At 42.8% G+C, this 17,799-nt stretch overlaps 1 protein-coding gene across 3 annotated transcripts in view; it reads left to right on the top strand.

Annotated features, from left to right (window-relative positions):
- The window catches only part of NEK10 (NIMA related kinase 10), a 179,817-nt gene that overhangs the window by 35,569 nt on the left and 126,449 nt on the right, over window positions 1-17,799 (top strand). For all 3 annotated transcript variants that reach the window (XM_047769255.1, XM_047769253.1, XM_047769248.1), the window contains exons 4-6: window positions 207-337; window positions 2,384-2,482; window positions 13,772-13,856. In XM_047769255.1, coding sequence (XP_047625211.1) covers window positions 207-337; window positions 2,384-2,482; window positions 13,772-13,856 — 315 coding nt within the window. The remainder of the gene's footprint in view (window positions 1-206; window positions 338-2,383; window positions 2,483-13,771; window positions 13,857-17,799) is intronic.

The raw sequence follows: 17,799 nt of genomic DNA, 5'->3' as shown, positions 1-17,799 counted from the left end.
TGCCAATCTTGTTGCACCACAGCAGGAACTCCTGTAGAGTAAATGTTTTAGTCAAAACTGTGTAACTCTTGGAAAACCTCTGTGTTTGACATTGTGTTAATGGTTGGCTTGAGGAGAAACTTGTTCCCCTCATTCCCCCTTTGGTTACTTTCTTTTTTCTTTGCTGAGCTGCCATCCTCATGTTCTCTGTCCTTCTATTTCTGTAGCTTCCAGCCATTCACTTCGATAGCACTCAAAACAGCATGATGAAGTCTGAGCCCACCATCAGGGGGGGTGCGCACAGAATGCGAGGTCAGTGGCACGAGTCCACAGAAGCCGTTGAACTTGAAAATTTTAGGTAAGAAATCCAGTGTGTCCCTTGCTTTCAGTGGTCTACCCCAATTAGCCCAAGGACTTAAGGACTTACTTGAATTTGCTACAGGAGCCATTTGAAAATTTACCATGGGGATTCTTTTTTTTTTTTTTTTTTTGCCGCACCCACAGCATATAGAAGTTATAGGGCCAGGGATCCAACCCATGCCACAACAGTGATCTGAACCACAGCAGTGACAATGCCAGGTCCTTAACCTGATGATCCACTAGGGAACCCTCCAGGAATTATTAATTAATGATTTTAGTGAGTGCTTCACCTGTTCCCAGAATGAGTGTGTAAATAACAGGCTAAACAGCTTTCAGGACACCTTATGACACACTTTTGGCGTTTGCTCCATGAGGAAGTAGCTCAGGTGAGCTAGCTGGGCTAATTCTGAGCCTTGTCTTTAGCTTTTGGTCTGTCCATATTTTGCCAGCAATGAAGAAACATAAGAGCAGCCCCTGCTGTGAAAAGATGCAGTGGCGGAAGACTATGGTTGTCCAAGAGACAAGGCTTTCAGTTGGAGGGATAAGTGTCGGCCCAGGTTTCTCTCTCCTGTTGCCACATCAACCTTTTAGAATTTGCACAGTCTTGTGGGCCACTGCCCTTCCAGAAGCTGGTTCTCTCAGTTTTACCTTGTGTTAAGCTCATGTGGCTATAAGTGCCATTAAATAGTGATGACATGAAATAGCAGTATAAATATTCTAGAATAATCATTTGTTTATTTTGTTTTGTTTCCCTGTCATTTTATGGCAGTGAATTTAATAATCCACCAACATCACATAATGCTACATGAGTTCATATTTTTAAAAAAATTTATTTACTTACTTTTTTTTGGCTGTGTCCACGGCATGTGGAAGTTCTAGGACCAGGGATCAAACCCATGCCACAGCAATGACAACAGTGAATCCCTAACCGGCTGAGCCACGAAGGAACTCTGAGGTCATATTTTTAAAATACGTGCTTAGTGAATTCTTTAAAATTCTTTAAAAATTCTTACATGTTCAGTCTGCCTATGTCCATGTACTAAAAACTGTGATGGCCTTCACTTCACTAGGATAGGGACACACAGTCCAATGACACCTGAAAGACTATGAGGGCAGAAAGGTACAAAAAGCAATATCAGGCTACAGAATTCACCTCTGAGGTGCTGTGTTCCTGTAATTCTTGTATACTTAGACTAGATCTTAAAATTTGTCTAATTAATTAATTAATTAATTAGGCCATGCCCATGGCATTTGGAAGTTCCCAGGGTCAGGGATTGAACCCATGCCAAAGCAGCCACCTGAGCCATAGCAGGGCCAACCCTGGATCCTTAACCCACTGCGCCACCAAGGAACTACCAAAATTAGTCTATTTTAATGTGCATAAAGATATTGTATTATATATTTTATAGCAATATGATCTTTTTGTGCATTATCTCTTATCCTTTCCCACTTTTAAAGTGGAATTCTTTGAGGTATTTTTAACTACTCTGATGACTGAAATCTCAGGGGAAAAAAGCTGAAGCTAGACTATCTCACTTTGTCACATACACCATCAGCAGCCACAAAACTCTTGTGGTTGAAAGCATATAGACTGTGTTTAATAACTCCCTGTTATCTGCAAGGAGCTATGCATGGTGTGAATGGCTCTGGCAGCCCATGGGCCATGGTGGGTGGTAAAGTAAAGGGGGGAGGGGTTCTTCTCTGCCTGTTGCACGAATGTCTAGATAATGTGTTTAGCCATCCTTTCTCTCCATATGCTCTTTTCTTCCCCCTCACCAATTGTAACTGGTAAGTGTTTATAGAGAATAATTTAGTTAATATGGTAAAATGAAATATAAGCTTGACTGTAACCTTTATTACTAACTTTATAATTAAGTTTCTGCTTCCTGTTTTAACAAGGCTAACTTGCCTTTAGCAATATATTAGATTGCAAGAATCCTTCAGTGTTTACCCTCATATAGGTGGTCTTTCTCTGCATCAGTAGATTTGAAGCACCCTGAATAATTTTTATTACAAAATGCTTCTCTGTTTATTTTTATCTCAGTATAAACTACAAGAATGAGAGAAATTTCAGCAAACATCCCCAGCATAAACTGTTTGAGGAGATTTTTATAGCCTTGGTGAAGAATAGACTCATATGCAGGTAAGATTGTCCCAGGAAGGTCAAAGGTACTTACCCAAGAATGGCATATTTTATATATCTTATTTCTAGCATGTGGTTTGAAGTGGTTTACAAAGTTGGACGTGCTTAAAGGATAAAATAGAGACCATTTCTAAGGAGGTGAATGAATAGGTATTGTAGATGGTCTCATTAAAATCACTCTGGTTAGGACTGAATTTAGCTGAATTTTATGATGGACAAGGCAAAAATGAGAGAACACCCAAGTTGCATTGTTTCCCTATTTTGAGTTTGTAGACCCAGGAGACAGTCATTGCAGAGACGTTGGGTGACACCATGACCAACATCCTACAGTACAGGTTTATAGTCAATACAAGCTCTGATTAAATGGACTGCCGCAGCCTGGACCAGGGAGGATGGGTGTGTGGCATCTAGTCACAGCCCAGGACAACCTTTCTTCCTGGGACCAAGTCAGATGTTCTTTCCTTTGCTCTCTTTTATCTTAACATGCGTGCAAGGTGGGGCTAGTATATATTAGGGTCCTCTAGATTTTTGTTGAAAACCAGGGCTTTTCCATGAGCCACTGACCAGAGCTGGATTGCAGACAGGAATGAATTTTCTTCCTTCCTTACTTTTTTTTTTTTGTCTTTTTAGGGCCACATCCATGGCATATGGAAGTTCCCAGGCTGGGGGTTGAATTAGAGCTGTACTGCTGGCCTACACCACAGCCACAGAAATGGTAGATCCCAGCCTCATCTGCGACCTATGCCACAGCTCATAGCAATGCCAGATCCTTAACCCACTGAGCAAGGCCAGGAATCAAACCCATGTCCTCATGGATACTCATAGGGTTCCTAACCTGCTGAGCCACAATGGGAACTCCCAAAGAATGAATTTTCTATCCTTTCTGGGATGCTTGCATCAAGGGCTATGCTGCTGCTGGATTTGAAGGAGGCTCCCAACATCCCTTCATGGTAGGACCTGGCCTTCTACTCTCCCAGGAGACCCAGACTCTCTCCCCACAGGCACTGGCTGAAAAGCCCTTGCACAACCTTGAATCTTCTTTGTCACTTTGGGACTTGAATGAGATCTCTGAATTCTGCCCCGGTGAGATGGGAAGAAAATTACTCCTATTCTGGAAAATAGGAGAAATATTAATAATTTGATGCCGTGACCAAAATGAAACTCTGACTTGGTCCAGTGCAATAAGTGACTGTAAATAGTATAGCATCCTGATGGGCCCTCCATGATGAATCAATTTCTAAATACAGTCCAAGTGGTGGTCCAATGATTTGACCTTTTGGATGGGTTATTCAGTATTGTATATTTAAGTATTGGACAGCGACTGCCCAAAACATTGGTTTAGTTTAAAAACAATCCAGGGTTTGGACTGCATCTGTCATTCCTTTGTACTTTGGTTTAAGCAGAAGATTATTAGCCTGGTCAGATGATACAGGAAGCCTAGAATTTTTACCAAGGTTATAAAATTGGGTCACTGCTCAGTGTTTGGAGGTATACTCAAAGATTATTGAATGGTTAATGAACATTCCAAAGGACCTGAAGTCATCGTTCTGAACTGCTTCTTCTTGAGCTTGAACAGAGTAGAAGAATGGTTAGTAGTGGAGTAATTATGCCTGAAATGTACTGGAAATTGAAGTTCTTAATTTATGTTGAAGACAGCTGTCATAGACTCCTCAGGGTTTGTCTGGTAGGCCATTTGTTGGGTTGGTACTTTGGGGAAGGCAGATTTCCTCCATTAAAGATGTGGAGACCTTACCGTGTCTCTATACTGAGGGTGCAGGAATTGTTAGGGAAGATAATTGGGTAAGAGTTGGCATCCACCAGCTGAAAAAGATCTTAACAATTCTGATGTCAAGAGATCTCTTGCCAGGACCTTTTCAAATTCTTAGTGATTAATGAGGCTTCTGAGATGGGATGGAGTTACTGGCTTGGAACATGATCAGTCCCTGGAAATCTTTAAACCAGGAAGAGGTGATTCTAGATCTCTTTGCTTTCATAGTAGAAGGAATTTTGGAATGTTGAACATCAAGAGCATCCTTTTATGTCATCCTCTCACTGCTGACAGATTGTTATGTTCAGTTCTATTCTAAAAGCTGGGTTGGGTAATAGGTGGATTGTTTCTCACCTCATATAACCTCAATTGTTTGGCCAGAACTGCTTTTTTTGGGGTTTCTTTTCCTTCTAACTTTAGGCTAATAGAAGAATTATATCTCAGGGCCTTTTCCAGTCTGTTGTCCTATCTATATCCCCCTTTCTTTGTGAACATCAGATTTAATGTTGACTGAAAGTCTTGGATTCAATTCAGTAAACAAATTCTTGAGCATCACCCTGTGCACTGAAGGAAGGGAGCACATGGTGGAGAAGGAGGAGAGGAGAAAATATAAAGCTGGGTGGGACATGTGGTCCCTTTTTTCCTAGGGGCTCACTTTGGGCAGGCAAACAATTACCCACCATCTCAATACAAAGTAAATGTGGTAAATATAAATTATATGAAGACAGCCTAAGGATGGATGAGCTTGGGGGTGTGGACTTTGGTCCGATTCTGGTTATAGACGAATTTGGGCATACTCAAGATGTCCTGCCATTCAAGATTGCCCTGAGAATACAGCTGATTGGGAATTTAGTCTCATCTGTTTACACCTGATGGATGTTGTTCTTGTTGGTCCTCATCTATTTCACTTTCCCAGCTGCTATCATCCTCTAACCCATACTTTGGGATACCCCTCGTTATTAGGGCAGAGTTGAAATTATAACTTAAATCTCTTTAAATGTAAGATAAAATTTATCTTAGTTTCATAATTTAAAATAACACACTAATTAAATCTTGTCCTCTGCTATCTAATATGAAATTTGAAGTTACTTTAAAGTTGGATTCACTTAACTGGCCTCTTCCTGATCTGAATATCCTAAAATGGTTGGGATATGTCCCCTCCCACTCCCCAAATTTTGTAGAGGTGAGCATGTTCCTGGTTTTCCATGCTCAGTTAAAAGAGAACCATGTGATCTAATTAAGCATGACCTTTTTTTTGATCCGAAAATGCAGTCACTTTTCTGATAAGATGAAGTTGGCATCCTTATTATTTTATATCATGTTTGCTGAAGTATCTGCTGCTTGGAAAGAAGTATGGAGAAAGTCTAGATGGGGAAGTTATTTACAGATCTCTAAGAGTTCAAGAACTGCTTGATCTAGGGGAAAATATCTGGCCCAAACCATCCCAGTCCTGTTAAACATGCTATTAAAAGTGTTCTGGGAGGAGTTCCCTGGTGGCTGCACAAGTTGAGGATCCCACATTGTCACTGCTGTGGCTCTGGTTACAGCAATGGTGCAGGTTCCATTCCTGGCCCAGGAACTTCCACATGGCACAGGTGCAGCCGAAAAGAAAAAAAAAAGAAAAAGTGTTTTGGGAACTTCACAGAAACCTGTAACCAGGAAGACGTACATAGTTATTTCTTTGCTGATCAGACCTTTGCTGTCTGTGCCCATGCCGGGACCTAGGAGGCTGAGGGTCTCCATGAAGTAGAATTTCTTTGCATTATATTTTTTTAATCACTGTAAGAAATTTGAGAAACACAGAGAATTACTTTAAAAACGAACATTTACTATTCATACCATGCTTAGGAATAACTCCAGGAGCACTTGCTATATTTCCTTGTAATCTTTTAAAAAAATTGTATGCTTTTCTTCCCCGCTCTCTTTAGGGCTGCACCCACAGCATAAGGAAGTTCCCAGGCTAGGGGTTGAATCAGGGCTGCAACTGCTGACCTACGCCACAGCCACAGCAACGCCAGATCTGAGCTGTGTATCTGAGCTGTGTCTGTGACCTACACTACAGCCAGAGCAATGCCAGATCCTTAATCCACTGAGTGAGGCCAGGGATTGAACCTGCATCCTCATGGATACTGGTCAGGTTCTTAACCCACTGAGCCACAATAGGAACTCCCTGCCTTGTTTTTTTATTTCACTTACATGAGAGATTATTATGTACATACAAACTGTATTCTGCTTGTGTCCAGAGTAGAAGCCTTTAGAGTCTTGTCTTTTGGTCTCCCTTTTGTTCTCAGTTTTACAACCTTAAATGTAGAAAGAAGAAAATAAGGCTGTGGTCCTCAGGCAAATAATGATTCCTAACTTGGAGCAAATATCTAGCTCTTACATTTTGATTTCTCCTAAGATGTTGTTTAGAGTTTATCCCAAACTTAAAATGTGTATACGTGTACATGTATATGTATATATATATATTCACAAAAAAATTATCCAGTTAGAGCTGGATTTGGATCCTGGAGACAATACAGTCCACCTTATGTCATAGATAAGCGGCTGGGAGCTGGGGACAAGCCCAGGGCCCCGAGGTGCTGTACTGACTCTTTTTTTTCCTACTAGGAGCTGATCCCCTGGTTCTTTACTGACTCTTTTTTTTCCTACTAGGAGCTGATCCCCTGGTTCTTTACTAATCTAAGCTTATTTAACATTGGTTTTCAGGTTTACACCACAGAAAAGTAATCATATTCTCTCTTTTCTACTGTTGACTGTCACTTTTTGTGAAAGTCCTTCATTTGGATGTCTAACAGGCAGGAAATTCAAATGTTCCCTAAACTTCCCAGGAAAGGACTGCTTGTTCCTTGGCCACACGGGAGAGCCAGAACCAGCTTTGATCCTGACCAACCAATACCTGACAGTGTCCCATCAGTACATGAGCTTCTGAGAGCCAGGGAGGAAGCAGGAACCCATTCCAGGACCCCAAACCCTCCCTCTTATGAAACCCCACCTGTTCCTGAACCACTCTGTCAGCTTTGCTCTGAGATGATAAGGGATACTCTCTCTTGTTACACTTGAATACTTTTTTTTTTTTTGGCCTTTTTAGGGTTGCACCTGCGGCATATGGAGGTTCCCAGGCTAAGGGTTGAATTGAAGCTGTAGTCGCTGGCCTACCCCACAGTCACAGCAATGCCAGATCTGAGCCATGTCTGCTACCTACACCACAGCTCACAGCAATGCCACAAACTTAACCCACTCAGAGAGGCCAGGGATCTACCTGCATCCTCATGAATACTAGTCAGATTTATTTCTGCTGCGCCTTGATGGGAACTCCTGAATCCTTTGTTTCCCAGTTTGATTGGTGGACTTCTTTGGGCATCTCAATATTAACATGCCTAAAACAGGACTTTTGATTTTTCTTACTCAACTTGCCTTCCTCTCAGCTTTTGTCTTTCCCATCTATTAACCTAGTCTTAGCTGCCATCGTCTCTTGCTTGCACAATTGCAGTGGGCTAACTAGGGTTCTTGGCTTTGACCCTTGACTCCCTCTACTGTTCCTAACAGTGCATCAAAAGGATTTTTTCAAAAGCTCTGTCGCATTTGTCTGTCCTCTGCTTAAAGCCTTCCCATGACTGTCTAGAATAAAAAGTCCAAAATCTCTCTTCTTAGTCTACAGAGCCCTATAGAACTGGCTCCTGCCATCTCTCAAACTTCAACTCATGTTACTCTGTCTTTGCACATTTTGCTCCAGCCCACACGGGCTTCCTTGCACAAAGCAGTGCACTCCCACTCAGGGACTGGATACTTACCTCTTCTGCTCTTCTGATCTTGGCTCATTCCTCAGTTCACTCAAATGCTAACCTTATTGGAGAACTCTGCTCTGACTGTCCTAAAATAGCAACCCCAACACCTTTAACCTTTTGCTGTTTTTCACTGGTCACCACCTGATGCACATTTTTGTTTGTTTGTGTGTATTCTTTTTCTAGAAGATAACCTCTGGGCACACAAGGGCATGTTTTTTTGTTTGTTTTGTCCAGCCTGGAGTCCTGGGCATGTAACAATGCTTGGCTCCCAGTAGGTAATGAATAAAGGTTTGAAAGCATTCTCTGCCTGAAACTTTTACCAGCTATATAGAATAAACACCTTGAACAATCCTTTCTACTCACTATCTGTCTGACTTCCAGGGCCAGCTTCTATTGAGATGGACTTCCAATTGGGAGTCTATTCTGGGCTAGGTTTGGTGGATGACACCAACCCATTAAGAAGAGTGGAACAAGTCACTAAAGATCCCTTGAGTATTCATTTCTAATTCATTTTTTTCGCATGTGCTCTTATCTCAGTTTTATATGTCTATTTTGATGTGAAGTTTACTTTTACAAATATCCAAGAAAACAGGACTCTGTCTTACGATTTGAGGTAATACTTATTTTGAAACAGGCTTGAATCCCTTCACTTTTATATTCTGAGTCAAATGTAGTAGATTTTTGTTGTTGTTCTGTGTGTTAATGAGAAAGGCAATCTAAATAACACCTACCCTGAGGATGTTGCTTTTTCTGGGTGAGGGAAAGGCCAGGTTGTAACCTCTGGCATTTGCATCAGCCCCTGGATGGAATTAAGCCCAGAGCATTTGACGCTCAGTCTTCAGCCCTTCAGCTTCGTGACTGGTATTTACGTGCAGCTCTCAGATCACCTATTAGTTTCTGCTGCTCTGCAGGAAGGGAAAACTTTGGCTACCCTTTCTCTTTACAAATGCTGTGTCTCTGGTGGTACCATTTTCCCTTCTCTTTTTCCGTTGCTAGCAGAAAATGACATTTGGTGCTGAAAGTGATATGGCAGGTGGTTATGGACAAAGGCCGTGAGGGCCGGTCATGCTGCCGTGTGTCACTAGTCCTGTGAAAGCAGTGGCAGGAGTTCAGTCACAAGAGGGGATAAATATTTGCCTCCTCACAAGTCTGCTGCTGTGCCGCTGCTATATTGGGACACAGCCTCCAGGGAAACACTATCTTTGCCGACAGACGAGGTTTTCAGAGCTACCTCAAAGGACCCCTGCCACCGTGAGAACACTCTGCCCCTGCAGGATGTATTTAAGAGTGTCCCTTTCTGTGCTGCCATCCACTCCTGAGGGTGGTGGTGAGGGATGGTGGGAGCACCGGCTTGGGAGTCAGGGCTTAGCTCTGCTACCTGGGTGGGTTGGGGCCGGTCACTTCCCTGCTCCTCCTTCCTCCCTCCCCTCCACTTGTTTCTCTCCTCCCCCTCCTCCCCCTTTCCCCCCTCTTCCTCCACACTCCTTACCCTCCATCTCTCCCTCCTCCCCTCCTTCTCCTCCCCCTCCTCCTCTCCCCTCATTACCCTCTCTTTCCCTCCTCTCTTCCTGCCCCTTCCTCCCCCTCCTTCTCCTCCTCCTTCTTCTCCCCTCCTTCTTTTCCCCTTTATCCTCCCCCTTATCCTCCTCCCCCCTCATTACCCTTTCCCTCTCCCTCATCCCTCCCACCCCCCTCCCTCCCCCTCCTGGCCTCCTCTCTCTCCCCCTCCTCCCCTCCCCCTCCTTCTCCCCTTATCCTCCCCTTGTCTTCCTTCCCCCCATTACCCCTCTCTCTCCCCTCCTCCCCTCCCTCCCTCCCCCTCCCTCCCCCCTTCCTCTTTCTTCTCCCCCTCCTCCCCCTCCTCCTCCCCCTCCCTGCTCATCATTACCCTCTCTCTCCCTCATCCCCTCCCACCCCCTCCTTCTCCTTCTCCTCCCTCTCCTCCCGCTCCTCCCCTTCCTCCTCTTCTTCCACCTCCAGCCACAGTTACCGACACCTTAAAACAAAAGCACCCATCTCTGCAATCCATCTCTATAATTCTCTGAAATTCTCTGCTTGCACCAAACGCAGTGTGTTTCCTCGTTCCCCCAGCTCTTGGCAAACAGAGCTCTGTATCATCTTACAGAACACGCCATTCCCCTTGAGTCCCAGGGCTCCACCAGTGCTCAGTCCTCATGAGGGTGAAGGGCTGGGAGCCAAGGAAGACCCAGAGGACTTGGCCACCAGGAATTTTATTTACATTTACAACAGCAGAGGCCAGAGTCATGTCAAAATAATAAGAGCTTTGGGCTATAGTCCCCAAACTGCAGAGCAAAAAAATGCCGTTTGCATGGAACAGAACTTTCAACTCTGAGACTTTTCTGAAACTCTTCCTTTATTTACACTCCTTTAATAGTAAACACAACAAAACAAAAAATTGTTCTGGAATTATTTTTCTTTTTTTAGAGGTGAGAAGAAACAGAAAAAATATTTTTATATTTACTTTTAAATTTTTTAAAAATTAAAATATAGCTGATTTACAGTTTTATGCTAATTTCAGCTGTACAGCAAGGTGACTTATTTATACACATACATACTTTTTTATACTCTTTTCCATCATAGTTTATCCCAGGATTTTGGATGTAGTTGCCTGTGCTATGTACTGTAGGACCTTGTTGTCTTATCATTTATTTTAATATGAAAAAGCATTGGAAAGGTCATGGGCTTTCCTCATGAAGATTGTACATACTTAATGGGAAAAATACCAAGTGCACACACATCTGCAGCATGAGTCATCTCTCCCTCTCTTTTCTTTTTTTCTTTTTAGGGCCCCACCTGTCTTCATATGGAAGTTCCCTGGCTAGGGGTTAAATCAGCTACAGCTGCCGGTCTACACCACAGCCACAGCAACACCATATCCGAGCTGCATCTGCGACCTACACCATACCTTGCGGCAACGCCAGATCCTTAGCCCACTGAGGGAGGCCAAAGATCCAACCTGCATCCTCACAGACACTACATTGGGTCCTTAACCCACTGAGCCACAGCAGGAATGCCACGTGTTGTTTCTTAATATGGCTCCTGGTTTCTCCTCTTGGATAATGAAGAGCTGACAGCATTAAACCTTGGTAGGTGACCGGCTACTGTTGCAGCAGATCACTGTTCCTGTTAGATTTTTGGGACGTGCTGTCCGCCCTGCACCACAGGCTGCATGCTGTCTTTAGCTAACCCTAACACCTGAAAGGGAAACTCGTCCTGAGCCATCTCCCTGCTTATAAGATTAAAGGGACTCTCTTTCTCGTGGGAGACTCAGAATAACCACATCCTTACAAGTGTTCCACAGGTGATTTTTGTGGCCCTGCCCATGACATGTGGAAGTTCCCAGGCCAGGCATCGAACATGTGCCACAGCAGTGACAGTGCTTGGTTCTTAACCACTAGTCTACCAGGGAACTTCATAGACAATTGTTTTAAATTCAAAATGTACTTCAAATTTGTATTATTTTTCCCAGTGTAAGGAAGGCAGGGTGAACTGTCATGCAGCTCCTCATGCAGGCCTTGGGGAATTCTGCCTGACGGGCAGCCCTCAGACAGGTTGAGTCTTGCCTTTATTTTCAGAAGAAACTGAGCTTTGCCTTCATATAAAAGGTTTCATGGTCATGGTGCCTAGGCTGGAAGAGGCTGTTACGCTGCTGGCAGCTACTGGGTGGCTCCCATCAGGAGCTCTGGTGATGGCAGGAGGCATAATTCTCAGGCAGTGATGTTCTTGGGACATCTTCCTTGACCTCTGTCTGCAGAGCCAGGCCTCTGCTGGGGACTCTGATTTATAAGGAGCACTCAAACATCCTTGGGAATATAAGGCTATGGGAAAAGCATATTTCCAACTTGCTTCACATGAGCCAAGTCAGTAGATGGAAGGAATGGCCAGCGGCTCAGGGAGGAGTGTAAGTGGGAGAGGTGGACGGGACACCTCCAGGGGCAATAATTACAAATGTTCCACCTGCCTCCAGGGGTTTGAGTTGCAGGTCTGGGACAAAGTTGAATTTCTGAGGATTGTGGAGGAGTCAGAAACTGAATGGATAGTGAAGATGTGGTACTTACATATAATGGAATATTACTCAGCCATAAAAAGAATGAAATGTCATTTGCAGCAACATGGATGGACCTAGAGATTATCATACTAAATGAATTTAGTCAAACAGAGAAAGACAAATACCATATGATATCAATTATATGTGGAATATAAAATATGACACAAATTAACCTATCTACAAAACAGACTCATAGACACAGAGACAGAGAACAGACTTGTGGTTGCCAAGGAGGACGGAGGTGAGGGCAGGAAGGATTGGGAGTTTGGGGTTAGCAGATGCAAACTAACATATATAGGATGGATAAACAACAAGGTTCTACTGTATAGCACAGGGAACTACATTCAATATCTTGTGATAAACCATAATGGAAAAGAATGTGAAAAAGAATGGGTACATACATGTAAATATCTGAATCACTTTGCTGTACAGCAGAAATCAACACAACATTGTAAATCAACTATACTTCAGTTTTAAAAAGGGGGAAAAAGTTTACTCAAGCAGATGTACGCATCATTTAATGGCAGCAAAGTGATCCCTGAAGTGAAATCTTTCTTCCGAAATCTACTGATGGCATTTTAGATATTAGATGTGTTCAGTGTTTGCAGCAAAAATGCAGGTATTATCCTCAAAACAGGCCCACTATCGTTGGTTACCTACATGCTTGACTTCGTGTTAGACATGGTGCAAACGCCGTAAGGTAGTTTATGGTTTCCATGTTAGATCGTACGACCTTCCTTTAGATGATGGATTATTTTTCTGCAGCTGGGTTTTCAGTGGTTACTGCATTTAAAAAGCAAGTACGGTGGAGAAATCAGGCAGCAGAGGAAATGGAGATGATGGCATTGAATCTGAATCCATGGCTGGAGAAGCTACTTAGTGTCTATGCGTGCACACACCCCATTCATAAGTAAATGTGGTTAGGAATTCCTGTCGTGGCTCAGTGGTTAACGAATCTGACTAGAAACCATGAGGTTGCAGGTTTGATCCCTGGCCTCGCTCAGTGGGTTAAGGATCTGGCGTTGCCGTGAGCTGTGGTGTAGTTTGTAGACGCGGCTCGGATCCCGCGTTGCTGTGGCTCTGGCATAGGCCAGTGGCTACAGCTCCGATTTGACCCCTAGCCTGGGAACCTTCATATGCTGCAGGGGTGGCCCAAGAAAATGGAAAAAAGACCAAAAAAAAAAAAAAAAGTCAATGTGGTTAGAAGTAAAATAAAACTAATTTTCTTTTTGTGTATATGTCATTTTTTCAGATGGATACTAAGCTATCAGGATATCAAGTCTTATGAAGTTGAGCCCTTTAGCTGTTTCTTTTGGTCAGGGGATGCCCTGAGTCAGTAAGGGTCCTGGGAACCAACTCATTGGGGGGGGGGTGTCTTACTTCATAGTGATAATGACAATTTCTATGTATTTTGCATTAAAATGGGTCAGGTGCTCAAGTACCAAGTAACAGTCCCCTGGCGGATTGTTTGAGAGAAACTAATGCTCTTCCTTTAGATGTTTTTTATTCTCCTTCATAGTCCTGCATTGTTCATGAACCATCACATTGGTCTTTTTTTTTTTTTTTTTTCATTTTCGATGCACATTTTTAAAAATTAAAGTATAGTTGATGATACTGGTCTTTAAACATGAATAAACTTGTTCTCTCTTGTTTTTTTCTTTCAGAGAATGGGTTGACCGAGCCCCATCTCTTCATTTTCTGAGAGTTTTAATTTGTCTGAGGCTGCTAATGAGGGATCCATGTTACCAGGTTGGTTGTAAAAAATACATTTTTTTTTTTTACTTGTTTGAAGATGAAATAAAACAAAAAAGAAAAGAAAACTGGTGGGGAGAGTTACTGTTGTGGCACAGGGGAAAGAAATCAGACTAGCATCCAAGAAGTTGCAGGTTCGATCCCTGGCCTCCCTCAGTGGGTTAAAGATCCAGTATTGCTGTGGCTGTGGTGTAGGCTGGCAGCAACAACTTCGATTCGACCCCTAGCCTGGGAACCTCCATGTGCCTTGGGTACAGCCCTACAAAAAAAAAAAAAAAAAAAAAAGGCAAAAAAAACCCCGAACTGGTGGGCTTTTCTTTGAAGCAGAGCATGGTAACTTTTTTTTTTCCTCTCTCATACAACTCAGTAGCTTCCAAATTTGGGAATTATCTCATCTGCTGTTTAAAATGCCAGGAGAGAAGTGATTTGTTTAATGGGGACAAAAGCATCTGTATATTTCTACTGCATTATCTATGGGATTAAGGGAGCTGACCTTCTTGTCTGTGTTTTCATTATCTCCTGGATTTTAAACCATAGCCAGTTCGGAGAGGTATACACTTGGCCGAACCTTTGAGCATGTTGATGCCAAGCAGCTTACTAGGTCAGAGTTGGCTGTGACAAGTGGCAGCTTCCTCAGGGTCTCCAGAGGCAGCTGGGTGGGGGAAGGGTGGAAGGCAAGGCCAGCAGCTTCAGCAGCCACCCCAGGACCAGATGCTCCCTGAAGTCCAGCCTCAGACCTTGAGTGAGAGGTGAGCAGGTGAAGTCAGGAATCCCCCTTCCCTCACTAGTTAAATGTGCTGCCTCCAGTTTAGTGCTGCTCAGGTTTTAAAGTACAGAGGCATTACCAGGAAATCTTGTAAATGCAGTCGTGAATTCATTAGGGATACACTGAGGCCCAGGATTCTGCATTTCTGTCAAACTTCCAGAGGATGCTGAGGCCCCTGGTTCATGATCTACATTCTGAGTAGCAAGAATGTAGTCCTTTATGCTGTTAGAGTTCGAATTTCATTCTTTGACATGTAGCTGTCCAGTTTTCCCAGCATCACTTATTAAAGATCCTTTCTTTCTTTTATTGTATGTTCTTGCCTCCTTTGTCAAAGATTAGATATATGCATGGGTTTATTTCTGGGTTTTCTATCCTATTCCACTTATCTATATTTCTGGTTTTGTGCCATTACTATACTGTTTTGATTGCTGTAGCTTGGTAGTATAATCTGAAGTCAGGAAGCCCAATTCTTCCAGCTCCATTTTTCTTTCTCAAGATTGCTTTGGCTATTCTACGTCTTCTGTATTTCTGTACAAATTTAAAAAAAATTTTGTTCTAGTTCTGTGAAAAATGCCATTGGTAATTTGATAGGGATTGCACCGAATCTATAGATTACCTTGCATAGTATAGTCATTTTGATGATATTAATTCTTTCAATCCAAGAACATGGTATATCTTTCTATCTGTTTGTGTCATCTTCAGTTTCCTTCATCAGAGTCTTAGAGTTTTCAGAGTATAGATCTTTTGCCTCTTTAGGTAGGTTTATTCTTAGGTATTTTATTCTCTTGATGAGATGATAGATGGGATTGTTAACTAACACAACTTTGTAATTCAACTATACTCCAATAAAATCAGAAAAATAAAGACTTGGAAAAGGAAAAAAAAAAAAAGGAAAAAAGAATGTAGCACTTTAGCCGGGAAGCTCTAAAGAAAAGCTTACTGAACACTTTACCAGGACCTTGAAAGTCATTCCTTCCAGTCCCAGCTGCTAGATGGCTGTTTCTATAATGCAGAAATTCTTAAACTTCTAGTACATCAGAAACACTGGAAGACTTAACGAGGGTTGGGGGCCACCTCCACAGTTTCTGAGGAGGGCCTGAAAATCTGCATCTCTACCAAGTTCCCAGGTGATGCTGATGCTGGTCAGGGGACCACAGTTTGAGAACCACTGCCCCAAAGCCTCCAAATTGCTAATTAACCATTATTGCTTCTGCTTGCCAATGTTAAATATTTACAAAGTGTTCTACTTATTCATACATACTTCAGTAATTTTCACAAATGATTTTTTTTTTCCTAAGAGGTGTCTCCTTTTATACCCTGTCCTGATAAATTTGCTGGGATGTTTAGACTACTCCGAAGATGTTTTATTTTGGATTCAATTTTATGGAGGAGTTATTATTTGAGTCAGAAGGTATTTCCTTTCATTACCCCTATAGCCGTCTTTTCCAAACATGGCACTTATAAAAATAAACGTTTTGGTAAGAGCAGCTACACAGCTGCTCTGATTTTTGAGTTGCCTGGCATTCATGGTGGCTTTAGCCTTTCCCCATTCTGCATCCTAAGCTGGCTTTGTGCTCTTAGAGTTTAGCCAACCACAATCATCTAAATATGTGACTTGGGACATACTCCCAGTGGCATTCTGTCCTGGATGCTCACAATTTTCCAGGAGTTTTCCTTTTCTCCTAGACCACCCACACAGAGCTGTGGGTGGGGGGCAGGAATGGTGAAGGTGGGCCCTGCGTTCCACCGCCTGGATCAGACCTGTATTGGCTTGCTGTTCCCACTTCATTGTTAACAACCCTCCTTGTTCTCTCCCAAAAGGCCCCAGTTTGGATAAGAACACTGTGTATATGCTATTTAAATATTTTTTTTTTAAATTAAAGTGTAGTTGGAGTTCCCGTTGTGGCGCAGTGGTTAACGAATCCGACTAGGAACCATGAGGTTGTGGGTTCGGTCCCTGCCCTTGCTCAGTGGGTTAATGATCCGGCGTTGCCGTGAGCTGTGGTGTAGGTTGCAGACGCGGCTCGGATCCCGCGTTGCTGTGGCTCTGGCGTAGGCCAGTGGTTACAGCTCCGATTCGACCCCTAGCCTGGGAACCTCCATATGCCGCGGGAGCGGCCCAAAGAAATAGCAAAAAACAAAAAAAAAAATAAAATAAAATAAAAATAAATAAATAAAATAAAGTGTAGTCGATTTAGTGTTTTGTCAATTTCTGCTGTACAACAAAATGACCCAGTCATACATATACATATATGTATACATTATTTTTTAATATTTTGTTTATTTATTTATTTATTTTGTTTTTGGGGCCGCACTCCCAGCATCTGGAAGTTCCCAGGCTAGGGGTCAAATCGGAGCTGCAGTTGCCAGCCTATGCCACAGCCACAGCAACATGGGATCGGAGCCACGTCTGCAACCTACACCACAGCTTATGGCAACCCCGAATCTTTTAACCCACTGAGCAAGGCCAGGGATCGAACCCGCATCCTCATGGATACTCGTTGGACTCATCTCCGCTGCGCCACAACGGAACTCCCTAGACGTTCTTTTTTTCATATTACCTTCCATCATGTTCTGTCACAAGAGACTGGATATAGTTCCCTGTGCTATACAGTAGGGTCTCATTGCTTATCCATTCTAAATGTACTAGTTTGTATCAACTAACCCCAATCTCCCAGTCCATCCCTCTCTTCCTCCCTTCCCCTTGACAACCACAAGTCTGTTCTCTATGTCTGTGAGTTTGTTTCTGTTTTGTAGATAGGTTCATTTGTGCCATGTTTTAGATTCCACATATAAGTGATATCATATGGTATTTGTCTTTCTCTTTCTGGCTTATTTCACTTAGTATGATACTCTCTAGTCACATCCATTGTATATATACTATTAGTAAAAGTATTCATGGAGGCAGGTGGATGGAGTTTTAGCAGGAAGTCTAGGTTTCTGACTAGGAGAAGTTAGCAAAATATTTGCCTTAGAGACGTTCTGTTTGCTCAGAGAACTGAAGGCTCTTATGTCATACTCTGCTAATCCTCATCTAAAGTGTTGGTCTTTCTTCATCTAGTTCTTGATGGGCTGGAATAGGGTTGCCTGAATTGCTCTCTGAAGAATTCGTTGACCTCTTTGTTTACGGGGTTTTAAGTCCCAAACACGTATTAAACCAAGTCTCCCCTAGAT

This window comes from Phacochoerus africanus, chromosome 1, assembly GCF_016906955.1.
Source record: "Phacochoerus africanus isolate WHEZ1 chromosome 1, ROS_Pafr_v1, whole genome shotgun sequence".
In the NCBI taxonomy this organism is placed as follows: Eukaryota; Metazoa; Chordata; class Mammalia; order Artiodactyla; family Suidae; genus Phacochoerus; species Phacochoerus africanus.
Note: the sequence above shows the minus strand (reverse complement) of the source record. Positions and strands in the feature narration are given on the sequence as shown.